This window comes from Etheostoma spectabile, unplaced genomic scaffold, assembly GCF_008692095.1.
Source record: "Etheostoma spectabile isolate EspeVRDwgs_2016 unplaced genomic scaffold, UIUC_Espe_1.0 scaffold00000590, whole genome shotgun sequence".
Taxonomy (NCBI): Eukaryota; Metazoa; Chordata; class Actinopteri; order Perciformes; family Percidae; genus Etheostoma; species Etheostoma spectabile.
The window spans coordinates 5,161-26,698 of record NW_022602618.1 but is presented as its reverse complement, the minus strand read 5'-3'; the positions used below and the strand labels follow the sequence as shown (position 1 = coordinate 26,698).

General features: G+C 41.1%; 1 protein-coding gene and 1 pseudogene across 1 annotated transcript; both read right to left on the bottom strand.

Annotated features, from left to right (window-relative positions):
- Positions 1-939: 939 nt before the first annotated feature.
- On the bottom strand, positions 940-13,434 carry LOC116674521 (eyes absent homolog 3-like; annotated as a pseudogene).
- A 668-nt stretch (positions 13,435-14,102) lies between these two features.
- Positions 14,103-20,084, bottom strand: LOC116674520 (serine/threonine-protein kinase Sgk1-like). The gene is given in 14 exon segments (XM_032506951.1): positions 14,103-16,036; positions 16,605-16,694; positions 16,810-16,965; positions 17,059-17,154; positions 17,267-17,390; positions 17,514-17,626; positions 17,717-17,848; positions 18,003-18,086; positions 18,193-18,250; positions 18,359-18,399; positions 18,491-18,563; positions 19,283-19,358; positions 19,897-19,914; positions 19,917-20,084. Coding segments are annotated over 14 exon segments (1,275 nt in total). The 5' UTR covers positions 19,966-20,084; the 3' UTR covers positions 14,103-15,871.
- Positions 20,085-21,538: the final 1,454 nt, after the last annotated feature.

The window sequence follows — 21,538 nt, the reverse complement described above, 5'->3', positions numbered from 1 at the left end:
AGAGAATCACTTGTTTTGACGTGAATATTTGCTTGATTCAATATTTTTGGCTTTTGGACTGTTGGTTGGGTACAAGCGATTTTAAAGACGTCACTTTAGGTTGTGGAAATTTGACTATTATGGAAAAAGACAAAAATGAAGAAAGAAAAGATGCCTTTTTGACCAAAAAACCCCCCAAATGTTTATCATAATGTAAGCCAAAGAAAACAGCCAATCCTTTGATTTGAGAAGCTGGAACCAGCTAATTCTTTGCATTTTTGCTTTAAAAATGACTAAAAGTCTCCAAATAGTCTACATATTAATCCATAATGACACTCATTGTGAGTTGCAGCTCTTGTGTAAAACTAATACAAAGCTAAATCAATCTAGTTTTTGGAGAAAACAGGTTGAGTAAAGTCTTCTGAAAAAAAAAGTGCCACTTCAGGTTTGGTGGAAAGATCATTTTGACGTTCAGTCGCCTAAAGAAATAAGCAACTGATTTTGTAGAAACATGTAATGATAATAATAAAAGTAATTTTACTGGCTAACAACTTATTTCTTTGACCTGGTTTTATCAAATTAGACAACTGCTTTGTGGATACTGCTCACCTCTTGTGATGACATGCTACAACAGTCTTCACTAAGAAAAGATGAAACTTTAAAATGAAACCTCCTAACCTGCGATTCTGATCCTCCTAACAACGTATTAGCTGAGTCAGAGGTTTCGAGGTGAGAGCACGGACGGATAATGAGACAATGGGCCCCTGGGGACAACCCTGTAGCCTTGTGTCAAAGCATTTTTCAGGTAATCACAGTTTTGTTAAATGGTTTAATGGCGCTTGAGATGTAGGAGCCTTTTTTTTCCAACCAATACAAAGAAATATTAAACCTTCCTTCAAATTGACCAATTTGGACATCAGTTGCGTATTCCAAAATCCCAACCACATACCAATTCCAAGCGTACGTTGGGTCTTCGCACTAGAAATAAATCATACTCAAACCTTGAGGTGACCCTGAGTAGTCGAATATTCAACGCTTTGATCGAAGGAGCCTGATTCGACTGCCAATCTCAGTCAAATCTAAGCAAAGGCGTATTATGAAACGAGGATGATGCCATTTTGGCTATATGGGGGTGCTCAATGTCTTATTTCACACTGAACTACCCATTCTCTCCCAATAAGTTAATATACAGCCTATTATGACATAAATGACATATTGCTGTAAATAAAAATGTGAAAAATAAGCTTTTATTAATCTTTTTAAAGTGCGCAAATAAAATCCAACCGCACCATGACAGATTTGAGTTTCACTTTCCATAAACCGTGACGATAGAATAGTATTTAGTTGGGATTGGGGACACAGCTACTAAAGTCTTCATTGGACCTGTGCCATGTCTGAGGACAGAACAGGGCAGGGCAGGAAGTGCACTTCTCGTGAAGTCCAACCCTACTGGTAAACTCCTGAGTCATTGAGAAAACGATCAGTGTCTGGTGCATCCCGCTTTGCTCACTACCTTCCAGAAAGGCTGGTTCAGGTTCAGGTTTGTGAGAAGTATGACCAGCGCCACATACTGACCACAGATCCCACATACTCAAGAGGAGCATACGTCTGCTGTTGCAACACAGTGGAGAGGTCAGGACAGCTGACTGGTGACGTGGTTTGGTCGAGTCAGGAGGGGAGGTCACGACCACATTTATCATGTTAATTTTCATGTTAAGTATTGGGATTTGATGACTGGCAGAAACTTCTGCAAACTGCGTTCATTTCTTTCTATGAGTGCAAAACAAACAAAGAGCTTTTGCCTTTTTTTTGTTTTTGTTTTTTTTAAACCAATTTGCTTTGATGTCATTCTTTCAGTTACACGGAGCCTAAATAAAAAGCCACAACAAAATGAAAAGAAAATGCCAGAAATAATGGCCTTTTGATTGATAAAAAAAGACATACAAATTAGAGGGATCGCTTTCACTGCAAGAGACTTTGATACTTTAAAAGAAAATGAAACCAAAGAAAAGGAGAAAAAAATGAATCTCTTCCCTTCTGTGTCCAAATCAGTGCCAGTTTCAGCCGTGGTGAGGTTAGCTGCCGTAGAGGAGGGAGTGCTGGGCGTGAGCAACCCTAACTCAGATGAATGATGCATCCAGTCTGTTTCTCACAGTCAGCTCTGACCCAAAGTCCACCTCAGTATGTTACCATCACACATACCGAGTCATTAGTTGTCTTTCTGAGGGCACATTTTCAAATATGCAAGTGTGTGTCGTTGAGGGGTTGTGGAGGCTTTTCTCACACAATGTCACTCCACAAAACCGACAGGACGATGACGAGTACATTTGCCCTTCAGCGTGCGACATTCAACGCAGCCTCCTTTACAAGAAGTCCAATTCCAGCGCTTGGTGCAGGGACACGAGGTCGCCGTGAGTTGAGATCCTCCAGAAAGGCATATTGTGCTACAGATAGGGAGACAGACACAGCCAAAGAAACATAGCAGCATGTCAGAAACACACAGATGCAGGAAATTGAGTCCAACAGTTGGTTAAACAAATGGATTAAACCCTAGTTTGATAATTGGACTGGATTTCCATTTCATTTTTAATTATGTGGATAAACAAATCTATGATTAAGCAACAGCCAAAGAGAAGCCCCCCACTGGACTGTGATCGCTGCAGTATGAACATGCTCAGTGCTAACTTATTGTTAAGTAACTTCAGTAACTGATCAACTGTCAGGCTCCAGCTTCAAACTCTATTGTCACATAATTTCTCTCAAAGTTAGTGTTACCGTTAACTTTATGACTTATTAAACTTTTGACTCATCTTAACTTGTAAGCTCCTCTGTCTGATGTGGACGCCTTTTAAAACAAACGAAGCAGGCGTTGCGACTTTGTAACTTTGTGTGACCATACTGCCTACAGGCTAACACACAAAGGGGGGGGGAGTTAGGAGACATGAAGACTTGAAAAGGTTTACCTGTTTTGCTGCAAACTCCTCATCTCGACCATCACCTATCACCACATAAGTCACTTTCTTCCCAAAGCGAGAGACGATCCTCTCGAAGCAACACTCTTTCCCTGCATGGACGGAAACCACAGAGAAAATAAAGCATTACACAGCAACATGATTGCCTCCTCCGTCACACAAGAGAAGAACTAATTACAAACCTATTTTAGTCGCACTGTAGATGTTCTCGATGGGGAAGACGTCTCCCAGGCCGTAGAGCAGCACCTTCGCCAGAGCTGGAACCAGCTGGGTGGTAGTGACCAACACATTCATACACTTCCCCCTGTTGGTGGAATATCACATACATACATACATACATACATACATACATATACATGCATAAATATGGGCCCAAAGATGAAAACAAACAGTTTAATCAGGCCAAAGACTTGTTTACACCATCTTGCATTGATGTTGAGCCAGTTTTGGCTAATTAAAACATGAACTTTAAAAGACTTCTCTAAAAAGATTCAGCACAGGAAAATCACAGCCAAGCATATACGTCTATCCTTTTAAACAGCATTTAGCACCATCTTCTGAATAAACATTGCCTTTTAAACTACTCCCTCCTTTTGGTTGCTAAGCATAAACCGCCGATGGCAATGTTAAAATAAAGCTATCACCTTGATGTAATTATTCACATGACGAGAGCGCACTTTACTTAACTTGCTGCAGAGTGTGACTAAAAGATTCTTTGACAATATAACCTGTGCTCAGACCTGGACTGGATGAGCAGCAGAGACTTGAGGGCTGTGCTGAGCCATGCGTCTGTAACGTTCTCGATGTCCGACTGAAGCTGGAGAAGCAGCTCTCCCTCTTCATAGGGCTCAAAAGGCCTGAAAGAGACAACATGCGATAAGGATACAACCTCAAAACCACAAAATGTAGATACCTCTAGCAGTGTACAGGGAAAAACATGTAACTCTAACATCATCCCCATTTTACGGTTTCCAAACGTCTGAAGTGGTTCTAAACGTTTTGTGGTTTGTGGTGCCACCCAAAACATAATTCCAAAGTCAGACAAAAAGGTGGCAGGACACACACAGACACACAAACACACAGTCAGCCAGCCCTCTGTTTATTTTGGCCACTGGGCTGTAACATTAACTTGTTTGGATCATGGACTGTGTGACTAGTTTTACAGTCGTCAAACATGTAATTTTTCACACAGTAAAAACACGCCATTCAAAGCACAAACAGGGCTGAAAGAAGAAGAGCTTCTGAACACTGTTTACCTACTTGAAGTCTTTTCACTTCAACTACAGACGGTTTCTCAGAGGCACAGTTGTATTCTTGAAACGTGAAAAGCAGCAGTAGCCTACCCCATAGATTTTTTTTTTTTTTTCCATGTGTGCCTTTGACTCACCTCCAACATTCCCTTTATAGTTATTGTAAATCTCTTTTAGCCGGCGGTAGCGAAAGGCCAGTTTACGCATCCACTCCACCCCTCCCTGGACTCCAGTGGTGGTTCCTGAGGCCCCTCCACCACTGGAACCATTAAAGCCATCCGCCAAGAAGTTGTAGTTACTAAAGTAGGATGAAAACTTGTGATTTGTTTGGATGATGAGGAATACGTGCGTGATGAGGCAGTTATTGTACTGCATATTTTGCGTATGTTACAGATATAACGCACCTCAGGTCCTGTCTGTTGTCATCAGAGACAACATCCTCAACATGGACTTGATCACATTCCTTAAAGAAAACAGAAAGAAAACCGGTTCTTGATTGTTGGAACTGTGTATTTGTTATCCAAACTTGTAGTAACTTGCAAAAAGACAACACCCATGTACAGTTGGATAGTCATAAAACATTCATGAGTTTAAGATAATGGATCTTTGCAAACACCCAGGGGAGAAAAGAGCTCCTTTAGGTAGCCTATGCTGGCTGCAAACAAGTTTTTTTTATTAATGTAGTTTTCTGTTTTTGTTTTTTTATTGTCTCCACTCTTTTCTAAGTAACGTCCTTGTTATATTTCTCCAGAACTCAGGGAGCTTAATAAGAGATTATGGAATTTATTCTACAACTTAGTTACAACTGTCAAAAAAAATAGGGGCGGGTTTCCATCAATCATCCAGTTTGTCTGGTTTGTACCGGCCGCTGTATGTGACAAAAAACCCCTGAAAAAACTCCTTTCCTGCCATGGCTACAGCGGTCTGAATAAATCTCTGTACCTCCAGGTCGTTGAAGAAAAGGTGGGTGTCTGCCAGCTCAAAGATCAGCTCCTCCATCTGCAAGCCCAGGTTCAGCACTGTGGCTGGGTCCTGAACAAACACAACGCAGACCCACCGTGAATCTTTCATAAGATAAACCTTCTCAATCGGTTAGCCGATTTACAGAAACAAACCTTGCCAAACTTCTGTGCGTAGGAGCCAGTGAGAAGTGAGTGGAATATAATAATGGTCTCATCCAGATCCCACAGGAAAATGCGCTAAAAAAAAAGCAGGGAAAAATTATTTTACATTACTTTGCATTCTAAAAAAATAGTTGTATCCATTTCTTTTATGTTTTACAATTGACCAATTTTTATTTTATTTGTTACAGCTAAATCCTATTTACCTTTTTCATGTGGTTAGTCTTTCCATCAGTAGCCTCCAGGTTACAGAGACCATGTGAGTTTAACTTTCTAAAATGCTGCAAAGCTAATAACAGGCCAACAAGCCCTTTGTTTTGTTTATTTGTGCAAAGATAAGTAAATGCTGACTTGGTTACCTCCAGGTCACTGTCAGCAGGTGGGGAGCTATCCGACCTCTTGCCCTTCCCTTTGGCTTTGCCTACTGAGTTCCTACGTCCAACGTCATCCTGATCTCTGGCTCCGGTGGGGAGCGCCACACTAGTAGGAAGGGCTGCACCTGCTGGGAGGTTCTCTGGTGGGGACGCATCTTAATACATGAAGGTGAGAAATGAGTGCATGCTAGTACAATGATCACAGATCTAATGTCTTAGGGCAGTGAATTCTGCTGAACATACAATAATATGAATTAAATAACTGAAGTTACCTCTGGGAGGCAGTCCAGCTGAGTCGGCCTGCTCCGACTTCACAGCCAAATATCCGGCCACTCCGACAGCGGCGCCGTGGTCATCGCTGCCGGGCAGCCCGGCCGGCACATAGCTTGGAGGCAGAGCGTAGTACTGAGAGAACTGACCCTGTCCAGAGAGTTGTAGCTGCTAAATTCCTGAAGAAATAAAAAGGTAAAGAAAATTGTGATCAACAGGAGAAGGGTGGTGGAAAAAGAGCCACGTGGGGCAGTCTGACAAACCTGCAGAAATAATCTCCAGCTTCCAAGCACTTCCCGTATCATTCACCATAACTGTGATGATCTCAGCCCAACCCCAGGGATGGAGACTTAGATAAAAGGATCCTCAGGGCATGAGGACAGATTGTGCTTTTTAAATAACATAAAATTTAACACACAGAGACCGTTTTGGTCTGAGGAACACTAACATACTCCTTACCTGGTGGGCCACTGTGGTGGAGGTTGTGGTAGCAGCCGTGGCTGAAGGGATGCTTGAGTATACACTGGATGTTGTAAAGCTGGAGCCTGGAGACAAAAAATGCTATACTAAAACAGTGCCAGAGGAAAATAAAAGTGTTTCTACGCAGTATTTGAGGTGGTTAACAACAAAAGAGGAAGACAGAGCTGTGCACTGCATCTCCTTTTTTTTCCAGTGCTTGTCATATTTGCAGAGAGTGTGACAGCGTTATTTTGTGAGACAGAGTGAGGTTGCAGCTTGCCTTGGCTTGGGTATGAGTAGTGCAGCTGGCCTGGCTGGGTTGAGGTATATGCGTTGCTGAAGCTGAGAAACCCAGGCTGGCCACCAGAGGGCGCCTCAGGCAGCCCTGTCTCTGTTTAATGCCTGGCCACATAGCACCTGAAGATGAAAGAGAGCAAGGGAAGCGGAAAAATGAAAGAAGTAGCAAGAGGAGTGGATAAATGAAGATGAGGCCAAGTTAAGAAACCAGGTCCTTCAGTCAAGATGGGATGTTTAAGCAGAGATCAAAAGCAAATTGATACCAAGTGCAAAAGCTCAGTAAGGCCTCTAAAGCAAAGTAACAAAAGGTTGCTGCTAGGTTTTTAGTGAGCAGTGTTAAAAAAAGGGTTGTTAGAGTAGGAGCGGGGACTAACCAAAGGGCGGGAGGCCGTAGTTCTGGCCTGTCTGGAGGAAGGCCGAGTACGCAGTGGACTGGGCCAGAGGAGAAAGGCCACCTGACTGGTGTAGGACGTCACTTCTGGGCTGTAAGAAAGGGAATTGACATTTGCATCACATGACGGCTACGCTGCAAGTGCACCGAGTGAAACTAGAGATCTACTATTAGGCGTATGTTTTTACGTGCATGGTGCACAAAATTTGTTGGTACCCGCACAACCAAATAACAGTATACCAACCTCTCTTCAAATTCAATGTGACAATTGAACATTAGCCTCTAAATGACTGAATTGGAATCCAATCCTCCTAAACCTAAAACAGGGAACAGGAAAATCTAGATTACGGCTGCTGGTGCAACTACCAAAAAAGGCCTAGTGTCACTCATACTTGTGAGTGAAATGGTTGCACACTGGAGCCCCGCACTATACGTTACATTTCACCTTCTCTGATAAAAAAACAACAAGAAGAAAACGTTAAAACATGATAAACAACAAAAGGCTTTATGCAGTGAACTCACTTGCTCCTTGATAAACCTGTTGGGTGTATTCAGATGTTGCCGTTGAGTCTGTGGCTGTTAAAAAGACAACACAGCTTCAGTTTGACATACGGTATTGTATAAGAGGAGCCTTCTTCTGTTAGGACCTTTTTTAATGTGCATCGTTTGAAACTGAGAGGTTTTTGTCCGTACCAGGATGTGCATAGGAGTTCATGGAGTCACCGCATGCTCGAGGTGCTGCCCCTCTGTCTGCGTCCGAATGCTCCTGATCACCTGCAATAAAACATGTTGTCAATATCTTCTAGGGACACTGCAGCGAGTGTGGTCATGTTATCTACTTACCTGGATCAAGTTGGGCTGTGGACAGGGCAGAGTAACAGCTTTCCTGCTCGGAAGAACCCAACACAGTAGATGGACTCTCATCGTCACCTAAATCACTGGAAGAGCATTAAGAATCCATTACAGTTTCTTCTGTCAGCCAACAACAATACAACAAAGGTACATCTGGCAAAAACAATGAGATAACAATCACACACAAAAAAATAAGACAGTTGAAAAATTCCAGTCTATTCAAAACTAAACATTTGTTCTACAGGGTCAGGGTCATCACAGTTTGAAAGCAGCCGTGGAAAGATCCGAAACAGATCTAAAATCAGTGAAGACCCACCTCGGCTCCTTCTCCAGACCACTGTCCATCTCAAGCTTGGCCTTCTTTGTCTGCAAACACACAAAAAAGGATTTCAAAGAAAAGGTTTTCACCATAATTCTATTTTCTCTGCTGCTTCAGGACTGTGATGTGCATCTTTTGGCCTCGATTACCAATCATGTCAGATCAAAATTAAAATCAAGCCCCCTTCATAAAAACTTAAAGTGGATACAAAAAACACCCAAATACTACTGTCCAACACAAGTCCTTCAGAGGTGCAACAAGTGTTCTTTTATAGGGTACCTCATGATGCATACAGCATATTTTCTCTGTAGTATTAAAAAGGAATAATACTTTATTTTTATTTAATTTAAACAAAAGTGCAAAACATTGGTCTAGATGACAACAGACAGACAAGTTCACTACACACACACACTGAAGAAGGCACAGTTCAAAAGGAATAATACTTGACATCAGTACATCACCACAGTATCGTGACTCCTGACCGTACCAACAATAAACTACGCTGTGAAAAAGGATCTTAAGTGTTTGCACAAATACTGCCGCTACAGATCTACAGCTGATATATTGTTCAATTTACAGAGTAAAAGCAATTAGTAAACTATGAATATCAACTTAAAGCTTTTTAATCTAAATTAGTGTTTCATTTCAACTTTAAAAAAGTGAAATATGCCTTTCACTAAATACAAGAACAATATAAAATGTTTTAAAAGTGTTGAATTAGGCTGTCTAGCATTTAAAGAACACAAGGGTAATTAATCAATTTATAATGGCGTGCAAAAGACAGTCAGACAGTTTCATCTTAAAACTAATTTTGTAAATTGCAGTCATTGATGCAAACACTTCCCCTCATGCTCGTGTTCACACTCACCGGCAGCTCCTGCGAGTCATCCATCTCTGCAACGGAGCGACCCGACATGTCTGCACGCACAGCCTACTCTCTGCACCTGGAAAGCGTGTCCGGACCCTGCTTCACACAACCACAGGAGCGAAAAACACACAGGCACAGAATAAATGGGGGGTTATGCCTTATGTAGTGTTCCGATGCGTGACTGCCCCCTCCCCTTGTCCCATAAGCGCTCATCGATGCATCCCTCGCCCCCACCCCTATCTCAGGGGTAATCAGCAGGGAGGTGGTGCCATGGGGGATGTGGGGCACTGTGAAGAAATAACTAATCTCCCGCATCAGACCTGCAGGTGAGGCGCGTGTGGCACTGACCCCCACCACGCCTGTGTTTACTGTGGGATTAAGGAAGCGTGCCACTTTACATGTGACCTAACCTTAATTCAATGAAAACATATTCTCTAGAAGCATTAGCTGCTCAGGTGCAAGCTGTCGTATCAATAGATGCTCCGAGGTGATAAGATCTAACCTCGTTTTGTCCCTGATCGCTCAACTGGCCTTCCCCCTGCGGCTGGAGAGATGGAACATTATCTAACCAACACAATGTAGACACAGAAAGAAAGAAATAGGTCATTCAAAAACCCATGAAAGTGTTAATGGTGCACGCTCTGAATCAAAAGCCTGCTATGCTACCTGAATTGACTGGGCCTTTGAAGCATGTCAGCTTATGCAAAATATAGGCCTAAGTACGTGAAATCAAAACAGTACAATTGAAGGGAAATAAGGCCACTGGATGATGTACTGATGATAAGTTAACCCACTTATATTTATATTTTAGATATTCAAACACAGCCCACATAACTCAAAATAGTAGTAAGATCTCAAAAAGTCAAAAAGAATATCTGCATTTTCTCAACTGCACTGGCCCCAAAACATATCATGCTTTAATTTATTTAATACAAATCTTTGCCAATTTATCAAACCAGAGACTCCCGGACCCTGCGTTTATTTTTCCTTGGCCACCGTCCCTCAGGCTGTTGCCAACGGTAAAAATCTGCCAGCATTTCAACAACACTGGGGTTGAATAGCGCTACCCGAGGAACAACGTCGCCCGATACAGGATCCTACTCCGCTTCAAGTGATTGCTGTCTTCTCCCAGAGAGTGGCGTATCAGGTTTAGGGGACACCACAGACCAGGGAAAATCCGTTAAGCAGTGGCTTTGGGCGCTTAACCGGTGTTTTTCTTAGGTCTGCGGAAGACTTAGATGCACATATTTGGCGGGGGTTTAGGTTTCCTTCCTTTAAGAAAATGTGACTTTTTTAATTTGACAATATTTTGGACCATAATTATTACTACATCTGTGTCTAAAATGTTGAAAAAGCTAGAGCAGATAATAAAACTTAAAAACTGGGGACCAACTGCAATCTGAAAAGTCAGTTTTGGTGCTCACATTGATTTTACATTCATTCAGCTTAGGTGGTGCCCGAAATGGCTTGAGTGCTGCACATGTAGCCTTACAATAGTAGGGAAAACCCTGGCTTAACTAAACATCTTCTGTTGTGCTGGACTTGACTTGGAATGGATGGTCATTTATTTGACAAAATAAGTCAGAAACATAGTTGACGGGTTGTGTAATTTCCTGATATTTCCCAAAAAAGACATTTCTGGAAAGAGATATGTAATTTGTTAATGATTATAATAGAACATTGACAGTATTCTGAAACGGTTGTTTGAGTTTATTGAGTCAGAGCTATTTCCTTATAAGAACTGTTCAAAGCTTAATGACTAGAAATACTCAGTGTTGAATTGGTTGATTGCCTGCAAAGAAATCTTACGTTTCAGCATTTATAGTTGACCTGAAATACTAATACTTAAAAGTACCAACTGATCACCGTATCCATTTTCCCTACATAGTCTTTTCCAGAAATCTTCTTGTGAATTTAGAGTCACATTTGTCCCTTTCTATAAAATTATTAGGAAAATATTGGACCTATACAACATTATCAGAAGGGCTTCATATGACTTTTGTACTTTAGTGACATATAAATCTAAAAGGATGCCTCCTTTTATGGTAGTCTGGTTCCAATAGCCTTCTTGTGAGATTTAATTTATTTCTTATTAGCAGATACAAAAATGCATCTCTGATGCAGACAAATACTTTCGACACCTCTGTGCCATCTGGTTTGCGATAATAATACCACGTCTGTAACACAGTTTGGTAGAAATCCTGGCACAGAATCAACTCAAGGTAAAGCTCCTATTCATGTGACCGGTGTAACACCAAATTCTGTGACCACCGTATCTTGTGACTGTAGGGGGCGCTGTTGCCACTGTGCAGGTTGATCTTACTCAAACAGACGACTTCGTCACGGCTCTGTTACGCTATCAGCGTAAACTGCAGGCTGTTTATAATGAAGGTTCAGCGCCGAGAGTTTAGAAATGTTGTTGTATATACATACTTGAGATATAGGCTGTATTTGAGTGAATAGTGTCTAATTGTAAATCTAAATAAAGAAACTAAGATATATGTTTCTGTGTGTGTGCGTGTTTATTCTGTTGGCCCCAAATAAACACCACAGAGCAGACTTAATCATGAGGATGCGGGTGGTATAAATAATAATAAAACTACGTCGGCAGCATGAGGCTGTAACTAATCTACAAGAGCTTGGGGAGAAAATTATCAATAACCAAGTAATAATTTGATTGTGACTCATTGTGAATTTTCCCCATACATAAACTCATATATATTTGAACATTTCAAAATTAACCTGTCACAACAACCAAACCATTTCAGGTGGCTTGTCTTATCTTTTATGTATAGACAAGAAACAATAATCACTCTGGTCAGCATCTGGTCTTAGGCCAAGGGGTCACATATTTGACAGCTGTTATCAGAATATGTGACCTCTTGGGCCCAAAACCAGATGCTGACCAGAGTGATTATTGTTTCTTGTCTATACATATGAAGTTAAGACAAGTCACCTGAAATGGTTTGGCTGTAGTTACAGGTGATTCTGACAGTTACAGTAGGGTCACATATTTGATAACAGCTGTCAAAATATGTGACCCCTTGGGCCCAAAACCAGATGCTGACCAGAGTGATTATTGTTTCTGTCTATACATATGAAGATAAGACAAGCCACCTGAAATGGTTTGGTTGTTGTGACAGGTTAATTTTGAAATGTTCAAATATATATGAGTTTATGTATGGGGAAAATTCACAATGAGTTCACAATCAAAAATTATACTTGGTTATTGATAATTTTCTCCCACAGCTCTTGTAGATTAGTTAACAGCCTCATGCTGCCGACGTAGTTTTATTATATTTATACCACGCATCCTCATGATTAAGTCTGCTCTGTGGTGTTTATTTGGGGCCAACAGAATAAACACGCACACACACAGAAACATATATCTTAGTTTCTTTATTTAGATTTACAATTAGACACTAGTCACTCAAATACAGCCTATATCTCAAGTATGTATATACAACAACATTTCTAAACTCTCGGCGCTGAACCTTCATTATCAACAGCCTGCAGTTTACGCTGATAGCGTAACAGAGCCGTGACGAAGTCGTCTGTGCGCCCCCTACAGTCACAAGATACGGTGGTCACAGAATTTGGTGTTACACCGGCAAACGTTAGCCGACAACCGTTACGTAGCTGAATTCAGCAAATAACCCAGCCGAGGACAGTTTGCTGTGAAGGTGAAATCTGACATCAGACTATTTCCTGAAACACATCAGCTCGTTTATCTTTATTTAAACATAATCTGCACAGTCAACACATGAAGCTGGATACAGGCAATATAACACTGAAACTGTAAGCAACTACAGCAGGCACTAATTAAGCGTTTGCAACCCAGCATTTAGACGCCATCGTGCAGCTTACCAACGTTAGCAGACAGTCGCTATATTTACGCGCTTTATCATCAATTCTGATAAAAATAACTGTGTCATCCGCTGTCAATTTTACATGCATACTAGCTAACTTGTCAAGGGTTAAAATTAGTAAATTAACTAAGCTGGCTGGTGTTTCTTAGTTTTGCTCGGACATTAAAGTTTTCGCACCAGAAATTAATCGGGACCAGCAGCCATTGGAGTGGGTATTGAAATGGCATCGTGTGAAAGCGTTCACTCCCGTTGCACCCAACTGCGAAGCTGATCGCAACACAAACATTCCTGACACACCAAAATGATCAACCCTAGTCTTACCATTGAAGGAGTGAATGGGAAACGCTTTTATGTAAGCGTCTTCACTTGGATCCACAGTGTCAAGCTTTGTCTGTTGTTAGGGAGCAATATTTGCAGGAAGTTTTCGCCGTTGTGCCTACTGCGCATGTGCAGAATGTTCAGTCCTTTCTTTGGCGCGACGGGGGACGACAGGTGTGGCGCTGTTCGTCAACACACAGGTGAGAGAAAAGACTGCAAACATTTGCTATTTAAATAGATAAATCCTCTTCAAATGTTGTCAGTGTGTTACTTCTTATGGATGCAGGTACATCGCAACAACTTTAAGAACGTGTGCAGAACATAATCAAATTAATCAATAAGTTGTTCCATTTTAAGATAGCTCCATTCATGTGGTGGAATGTGGGCTAAGTAAGTACTCAAGTATAATTTTGAACTACTTTGCTTTAGTATTTCTATTTTCTGCTGCTTTATACTTCTGCTCTATACCAGCTATTCTCTGGTTCCAGCTTAACAGTTGTGAGGATTTGCTGTTTTCCTTTTGTCTTATGTGAATTATAAATGAATATCGTTGGGGTTTGGGCTATTGGACAAAACAAGACAAATAAAGATGCGACATTGAGCTTAAGTAATTGCTGATGGGCTTATATTTTACGTAATTTTCTAGACCAAGCAATAATCGGTTGACAGAAATACTTTAATAGTTGCATTATGTAACGTATTAATAAAGTATTGAGTAAAAGAAGCATCAAAAGCATTACAAACAAAAACAGCACACTTGTAATGATTTTAGAGAATTTATTTGCCATTTGTGACACAGATTACACAATTCAATATTTCCGTTGATCATGTAAGTTCTTTTACACAGTAGCATGTAAATAAATATACATAAAAAATACAAAACAGAAAAGTAATGCTTCCAAATATGGAAGAAATGATCTAGAACGATGTGCCTTACTTTCTTTTTTAGTTTATTTTTCAGCACGCTTGAAAATACACTCTCTCAAACGGCTAAAATGCGGAGACTCAATGAACAATATCTGTTTGAGTGAAGATCCTCTCTTAATAACTTAATGAATATCACTTCATGATTTACAAGGTATACTTCTGCTAAAGAGATCAAATCATAATTATTCTTTTGGACTTAACAAGACTTTTATTGCACTCCAGAACCAGACTATGCAGCAGGACAGTGACTACACACCGTTAGAGGAAAGCCAGCACCTGCTCCATCTAGTGGGTTTTTTTCTTCAAGTTAATGGTGCACTTTAAAAATATATATAAATGGACCCAGAGGTTTGGGGAAAAGAGATATGTACATACACTTAATATGGATCAGGCCGCCTTGGACAGGCACAAGACATTCACACTTCTTCTCTACATGACGCATAAATACAAAAACATTTATAACCATAGATTCTATAGTTCGTCTGGAGTGTTTGCAATAAAAAAAGCATTTACTTAAATTTGAAAGAAGATTGATATACAGTGTGTGCTATCATTGATGGGGGCCTGTTATTGCTAGTTGAACTCCATATAGCGCTCTCCTGATCAATAAGAGTAGACTTTCATAAACAGATATAGATTAACACAGTCACTGGTTGCAAATGAAGGAGTTGGAAAACCAAAAATAGAATATAGTGTCATACAGGAAATATTACTAATTTATATTATATGCCAAACTTTTTTTAAGTAAAGAGTGAATGTGTGTAGTTAAAACATGGAAAACCTTTTGGTTTTGCAATAAAATATACATAACTTGTTTTCTTCTACACAGTAAAGTCAAACTTTGATCTTCAGTTTTTGAGGACAAGCAGGTCAAAAAAAGATTGTGTTAAAGGATACCATAGGTAACTGTTTGGTCCAAGTATCACTATTAGTGTAACACATTACACACTGAATGCCATTCTTTCTTCTTTCATAGAAGAGATATGTAATAAACATTATTGTTCTAGCTATTAATCTAATCCAAAGTTGCTGATACTTAAAAGCAGAATCTTTTTCTTTTCTTGACCCTTGTTTCCGCAAGTGCAATTGAGCATTTACATGAAAATAACAATGCATGATGAACTTTGAAACAAGAACAGTTTTTAACAAATGTAGACATGAAATGAAGGCATCGACCTTAACGTCTAGCGCCCTGGCCAAAAGTCCAAACAGATGAGATGTTTCTGTGGTTTTTGATAAAGCTGGCTCTCGCCAACGCTGCTGCCGTCCAAACTGCCTTTCCAACCTCAGGCACTTCTCTTCATGTCACTTCCCCGGTAGCTGTGACCGTGATGATTCATGACCCCAGAGTGCATCCATACTTGGCACACACGTTTTATAGTGTTGGGCGGTTGAGGCAGTACAGCAGGGCCAGTGGTCTTTTAACATGAGAGTCCCCATCTGTACACTTTTAATGTACAAGATCCTTCAAGGTCCTCCCCTAACGTCCCCCCCAAAACAGCCTGCTCCAGTGTGGTCCCTCTGTCGAGATAAGACTCTCAATCGAGAGCTTGTATTTTGTGTCTCTTGTTAGTTCCCGGGACAGAAGGGCAGAGATGGTGGCGTTCACATGAAGGCGTGGTCTGCTGGAGGGCCGTAAGAGAAGCCTGGAAACGCCCCAGCTGCTTCCTTGATGCTGCTGGTCACAGCCAGGGTGTCGTTGCACAGAGAGGAGGACACTGGCAGGTGGGTAAACTCGGGGTCAAAGTGTCTGAGGTCTGTGGGACCGCTCTGTGAAACCAAGCAGGAAGGACATGAATTATAAACTAAGGGGAAAAAAAAGTCAAGACACTAGTTTCATGCATTATGCTACTGTATTTTGGTAATTGGTTGATTGTTTAGGTCGTTGATCATGCAAATATGCCAAACATTCGCTGGTTCCAGTGAAACAGTTGGTCAATCACTCAGCAGCTATTAGTTCAGCTTCTGAAATGTGCATATTTTCTGGCTTTCTTTGTCTCCTACGATTCTAAATATTATGTTGGACTGTTGGTCAGACGCAGCAAGACATTTGAAGACATCGCAATGGGCTTTGGGAAACTAATGTAATCGAATAACTGTGTAAAGATTAAATGAACCAAAAATAATTTTGACTCGCAGCCCTATAGGATTATAAATTGAATATTTGTTTTTTGGACAGTTGGTTCTGAATGACGAGTTGAAGACGTCACATAGCGTTCTGGGAAACTGTAGCCATTTTTGACAATTTTCTGACATTATATAGACAAAAATTAATAGATAGTGAAAAAAAAACCATCAGTTGCATCCTTAGTTAGTTTGTCAGTTAGTTTGAACGTACCACTGAGGGGGCGAATGGAGGCGTGATCTTCTTGGCCATCAGGTCCTCCCAGTTGATTGGAGAGAAGAAGGAATGGAACTTGAGTTCAAGCTGGAGGGGAAAAGAAGTTCAGAATGAACAGACTGGCAGCTTCACAACAGGCTTCACGTATCTCTTGTGGGTTTTTGTGTAATGTGTTCTTTAGGTTCAGGCTGTGTGAACTTACAAAGTCGTCCTTCACTCCCAGCCTCTTGGTGCGGTCCTTCTGCAGGAGCCCCTCGAGCAGTTCCCGGCCTGCGTTTGATACATTGGGCTTGAGCACAGGAGCATTGTGCAGGATGTTGTTGTACATCTCAGCTGTGTTGCGACTGTAGAACGGGGGCTATAAAGCAAACATGTAAAACAACAAATTAGTTATTTTTCCCCCATACATAATTAAGCAGAAGAGTTGCACTAAGATGCAGATTTCACTTACAAGTCCATAGAGCATCTCGTAGAGCACTGATCCCAGACACCACCAGTCAACTGTGCGGTCGTACGCCTGCTTCTGGAGAACCTCAGGGGCCAAGTACTGAGAGGAAAGCAACAAGAAAGAGTAAACCCATGTTCCCGACATTTTGTCCTTGGTGAAGTTTCTACATAAATGATAAGGATGTGTGAAAGTCAAGAGATTTATTTTGTACCTCTGGTGTCCCGCAGAAGGTTGATGTTGTTCCATTGTCCTCAAGGCCTTCTTTGCAGAGGCCAAAGTCTGTGAGGACAATATGACCCTGTGAGTCCAACAGGATGTTTTCAGGCTTCAGGTCCCTGTAAAGGATTACAAAAGCTTTAAATAACTTCAAAGTAACTCTATAAATGTCCTTCAGTTCAGCTCAGCACAGCTCATGTTTACAATTGTCCACTAGGGGGTGCTGTAGGATCGCTCATTACCTGTACACAATGTGCAGGGAGTGGAGGTAGCCAAGTGCACTTGCAATTTCAGCAGCATAGAACCTGGCTCTGGGCTCCAGGAAGACCCTCTCTCTCTGGAGATGATAGAACAGCTGCAGAGACAACAGGCATGTGTCAACACCAACTTGAAAACAATACTTGGATAGTCTGACCCAATTTCTTGGCGTGAGATTTTAAATTACCTCTCCGCCGTTGACATAGTCGAGTACAAAGTACAGCTTGTCAGTCGTCTGGAAGGAGTAGTGCAGCCCCACCAGGAAGGGATGCTTGATGTTCTTCATCAGCACACTGCGCTCAGCCATGATATGCTTTTGCTGGAAGGAAAATGTAGAAATTAATATAATTCTGTATTTATCACTATGACATTATACATTGTGAAATAGAGGAACTGTGGTTTGAGGCGCAGTAATTAACCTTGGTCTCTGCAGTTTTACTTGTAGTTCATAGTGAAAGGATATGCAAACATACCTCTTTCTTCTTCATGATGATTTTCTTCTGTAGCACCTTGACAGCGTAATATTTGGCGGACTCCTTGTGTCGAGCCAGCAGAACCTGTAATAGAGCAAACGGCTGCATCAGCGGAGGTGTTCCAGCGGTGATGGACGTGAGCAGATAACAGTTAAGTTGGTTAAGTGAAAGAGAAGTTAGACGGACTCACCTTTCCAAAGCTGCCTTTGCCGATGATTCTGAGGTAGTCAAAATCACATGGTTTGATCCTGATGTAGAGAAGCAACCAGAAAATTAGGATTTCTGTTGACACATGTTGAGGGCTACATATTTTACAAATTGTTTACATTTAAAAGATATTTTAAAAGGCTACTTACTGAGTGTCCTCAGCCAGTGAACTTCGTGAATTTAGGTAGAGCTGAAAGATATGCAATGGGGAAATGTATAAATACATTGCCATATTTTGTAAAGAAAGTGAGTCATATAGTCAGTAAACAGTTCCTGCTTACCGGATGTTCTGGAAGTTCATCAACATCCTCATTTTGATTCTCATCAATCGTCAGGAAGTTGTTTACTTCAACACTGGAAGAAGAGAAGCAGGGTCATAAAAAATGTAATAACTACAGTATAACACTTTTTTGACTTTTTTTTTTATATTTAGTAATTCAAAGAGCGACTTTATTTTAAGTTTGTCGCACAGGGAAATCACCGGATCTTAAGCAGTTTGTGTGACTGAAAAGCTGAATGAACGCTCCCTGCTGGGGTGTGAATGACTGAAACATCCAGGCAAGTCAAGTTGAGGACACAGTCATCACCATGTACTATATAACGGCCTATCCTGTCTGAGAAAAAGCTTAGGCTGCTGCCCCGTGACAAAGAGGGTTCAGGTGGCTCTGCAGGACTCTGCAGGACTCTGCAGTCCAGATCACACAACCTTTCCTTCGGAAACACTGTTGTATTTTTCCAAAGCACCAGGTCCCGACCTGGAAGTTCAGGATGGGATCGGATGAGCCATGTATCAAATAACCGAATTACCGGTTTATCCGTGTCTAGGGTAGCCTACATAAGGGATTTGCTGCAAAGGTCATTGGGTATTGGAAAGGAGGTTGTTAACAGGCTCACGCTCGTCATGAAAGGACTATTCTTGCACCTGGCTTCTTGGACCCAGATTATGTTTTCTCACAGAATGTCCTGCCAAACTCAGGTGGCTGATTGGATTGGCCATGACACACCTACGGCCAATTTTCCATTCAAATCTAAACGTCTTTTAACCTGGAATATCTTTTTATATAAATACTCACTGTTGGCAGATATGTGGGGTAGACACCAGCTTCTGGATGAAGTCATTCAACCCCATTTTTCTCTCCTTGATGAAAGCTGCACAGAGAGAGAGAGAGAGAGAGAATAAATTGTTATTAAATTATAGACATAATGTCAATTATATGTTTGAGTGTCATTGACCACACATGATGCAAATATGTTTGTTTTCCATAAGAGGAGAACTATCAGTTGTTGGCGCTGTAATCCGCTGTTCCAAATATCCTGTTGTACAGTGAAGGGCGGGTTGGTCTGTGCATGGACCGCTAAAGCTGCGGGTTTATAGCTTATGCAACCATTGGGTCACTCTCTATGTGAGCCAACAAAGCATTTTCCATCCTAAATTCTAATAAAAACGCACATAGCCCGTTTTGAGATAATAAAGCAGATCTCATATTATTGCTTGATATAGCCTATATATATTTTTAAATGTCTCTAAAATTAGAACAAAAAAGCACTTTGCACTGAGGTTAAAGTCATCTCTTCACAGCCGTTTGGCGCACTGATCATTACATCAACAAATACACTCAGTTCGCTTCACTAATCAATGTAGATGCTGAATAGAAGTTGTGATAGTTGTATTGCTTTTGTCGCTCACCGGTGAGAACGGTGACAATCCCCTCATTTTGCAGTAAGTTAGATCACATCCAGCTTCAGTCACCGCCATGTTTATCAACAGACGAAAATCCAATAGAAAACACGAAGAACAAAACAACAATGATAGTTCCCGTCCGATCCCGTAAACGTCAGTTAACGGCGTCTCAAAACCGTTAAAAAAAAACAAGAGCTCGACCTGCCGCGCTCAGCTCTGAATTGCAGCTGCTCACACTGCGCGAACCAGCCAGTTTATATATATATGGAGCACGTGGTACTTTTTTTTTTTTTGTTGTGACGCCCATTTATTTCCGTCACCACGTAACCACGGCAACTGCGTGACATCACGGGATTCCGCTGCAGCCATATCTGCCTGGAGGTGGAGGATGACGAGATAGCACACCGCAGAGGAGGAGGAGGAGGAGAGGAAGCCCTCCCACCACTACCTCCTCTTCATCATTTTCTCTCAATGGAAAGCTCCAACTGACTGTTATCACCAATACAAAAGGGATTAATGTCTAGTTATGTAGAGAGGGGGGAAAACAATTGCATTCACACCAGCAAGAGCTGATACTCTTTATTTTTTTTTTCTGGGATCCCGACTGCATGCAGACCCCCAAAGTGTGCTGCGTTTGGCTGCTCACTGCAGTCGTTTTATTTTGAAAGGACGTGGAGAAAATGTATGTCACGATTGCTGCATTTTTGGCTTCTGCCTGCCTGCAAACGGCTGCAGTGTCTGACCCACATACAGGCTATAAAACGCATGATGAAAAGAAAAGAAAAATACCAATTGTGCATACACATTACCTCTATTTAAATCCATGCAATTTGCAAAAATTGCCATTATCAGTAACGGATGAGGTCAAGGTTACAATGGTGACTCGGCACAACAGAATTATATAAATTCAGATAAATCACAAATGACATCATGCTCGTCTAATCCAATGATCAGTCCAGCTGTTGCAGATGTGGTCCACTAACCCGTTATGTAACAGTGCCATAATGCAGATAGCTATACTGCCTGGGGAGGAGAGTGAGCTGCATAGGAAATTTTCCAGTTAGTGTTTGTGATTTTTAAGTGGAGGTTATTTGGTGTCTGTCGATTAAAGCGTTGTTTGATCACTCGCAGAGCAATTATGGCTTTTGGATGACTGTCTATTAGTGTTTTATCCACTTTACCTCACTGCATATCAGAGGGAAATAGTGGACTTTTTCATCCCACTACAATTATTTGACAGTTGTAGTTAATTTACAGAAAAAAGAAACATTTTACTTGCAAAATGGGATGCGTAACTTATCATCAGAACTAATACTATAGGTGGATTAATGGATTAGCAAAGACTTATGAATAAAATGCCAAACCTTTGGTTTGACGTTTTGGTCAAACACCACAAAATATGTTTTGATCGCCTTTGGCACTTTTCCACTGTTTCACTGCAGATTAAACGATAATGAGATCCATAGTTGACATCCATAACTGATATAAAGAAACTCTCCAACCAACCGCATAAATAATAGTTCAAGCTACAAGCTACTAACGCATGAATGCATCAGTAATAATAATCCAATGACAAAATATATTGAAGGTAAACACTCTCAGTGGGCTTTTTCTTTTATTGTCAACTACCTTTACTTGATACTTTAGT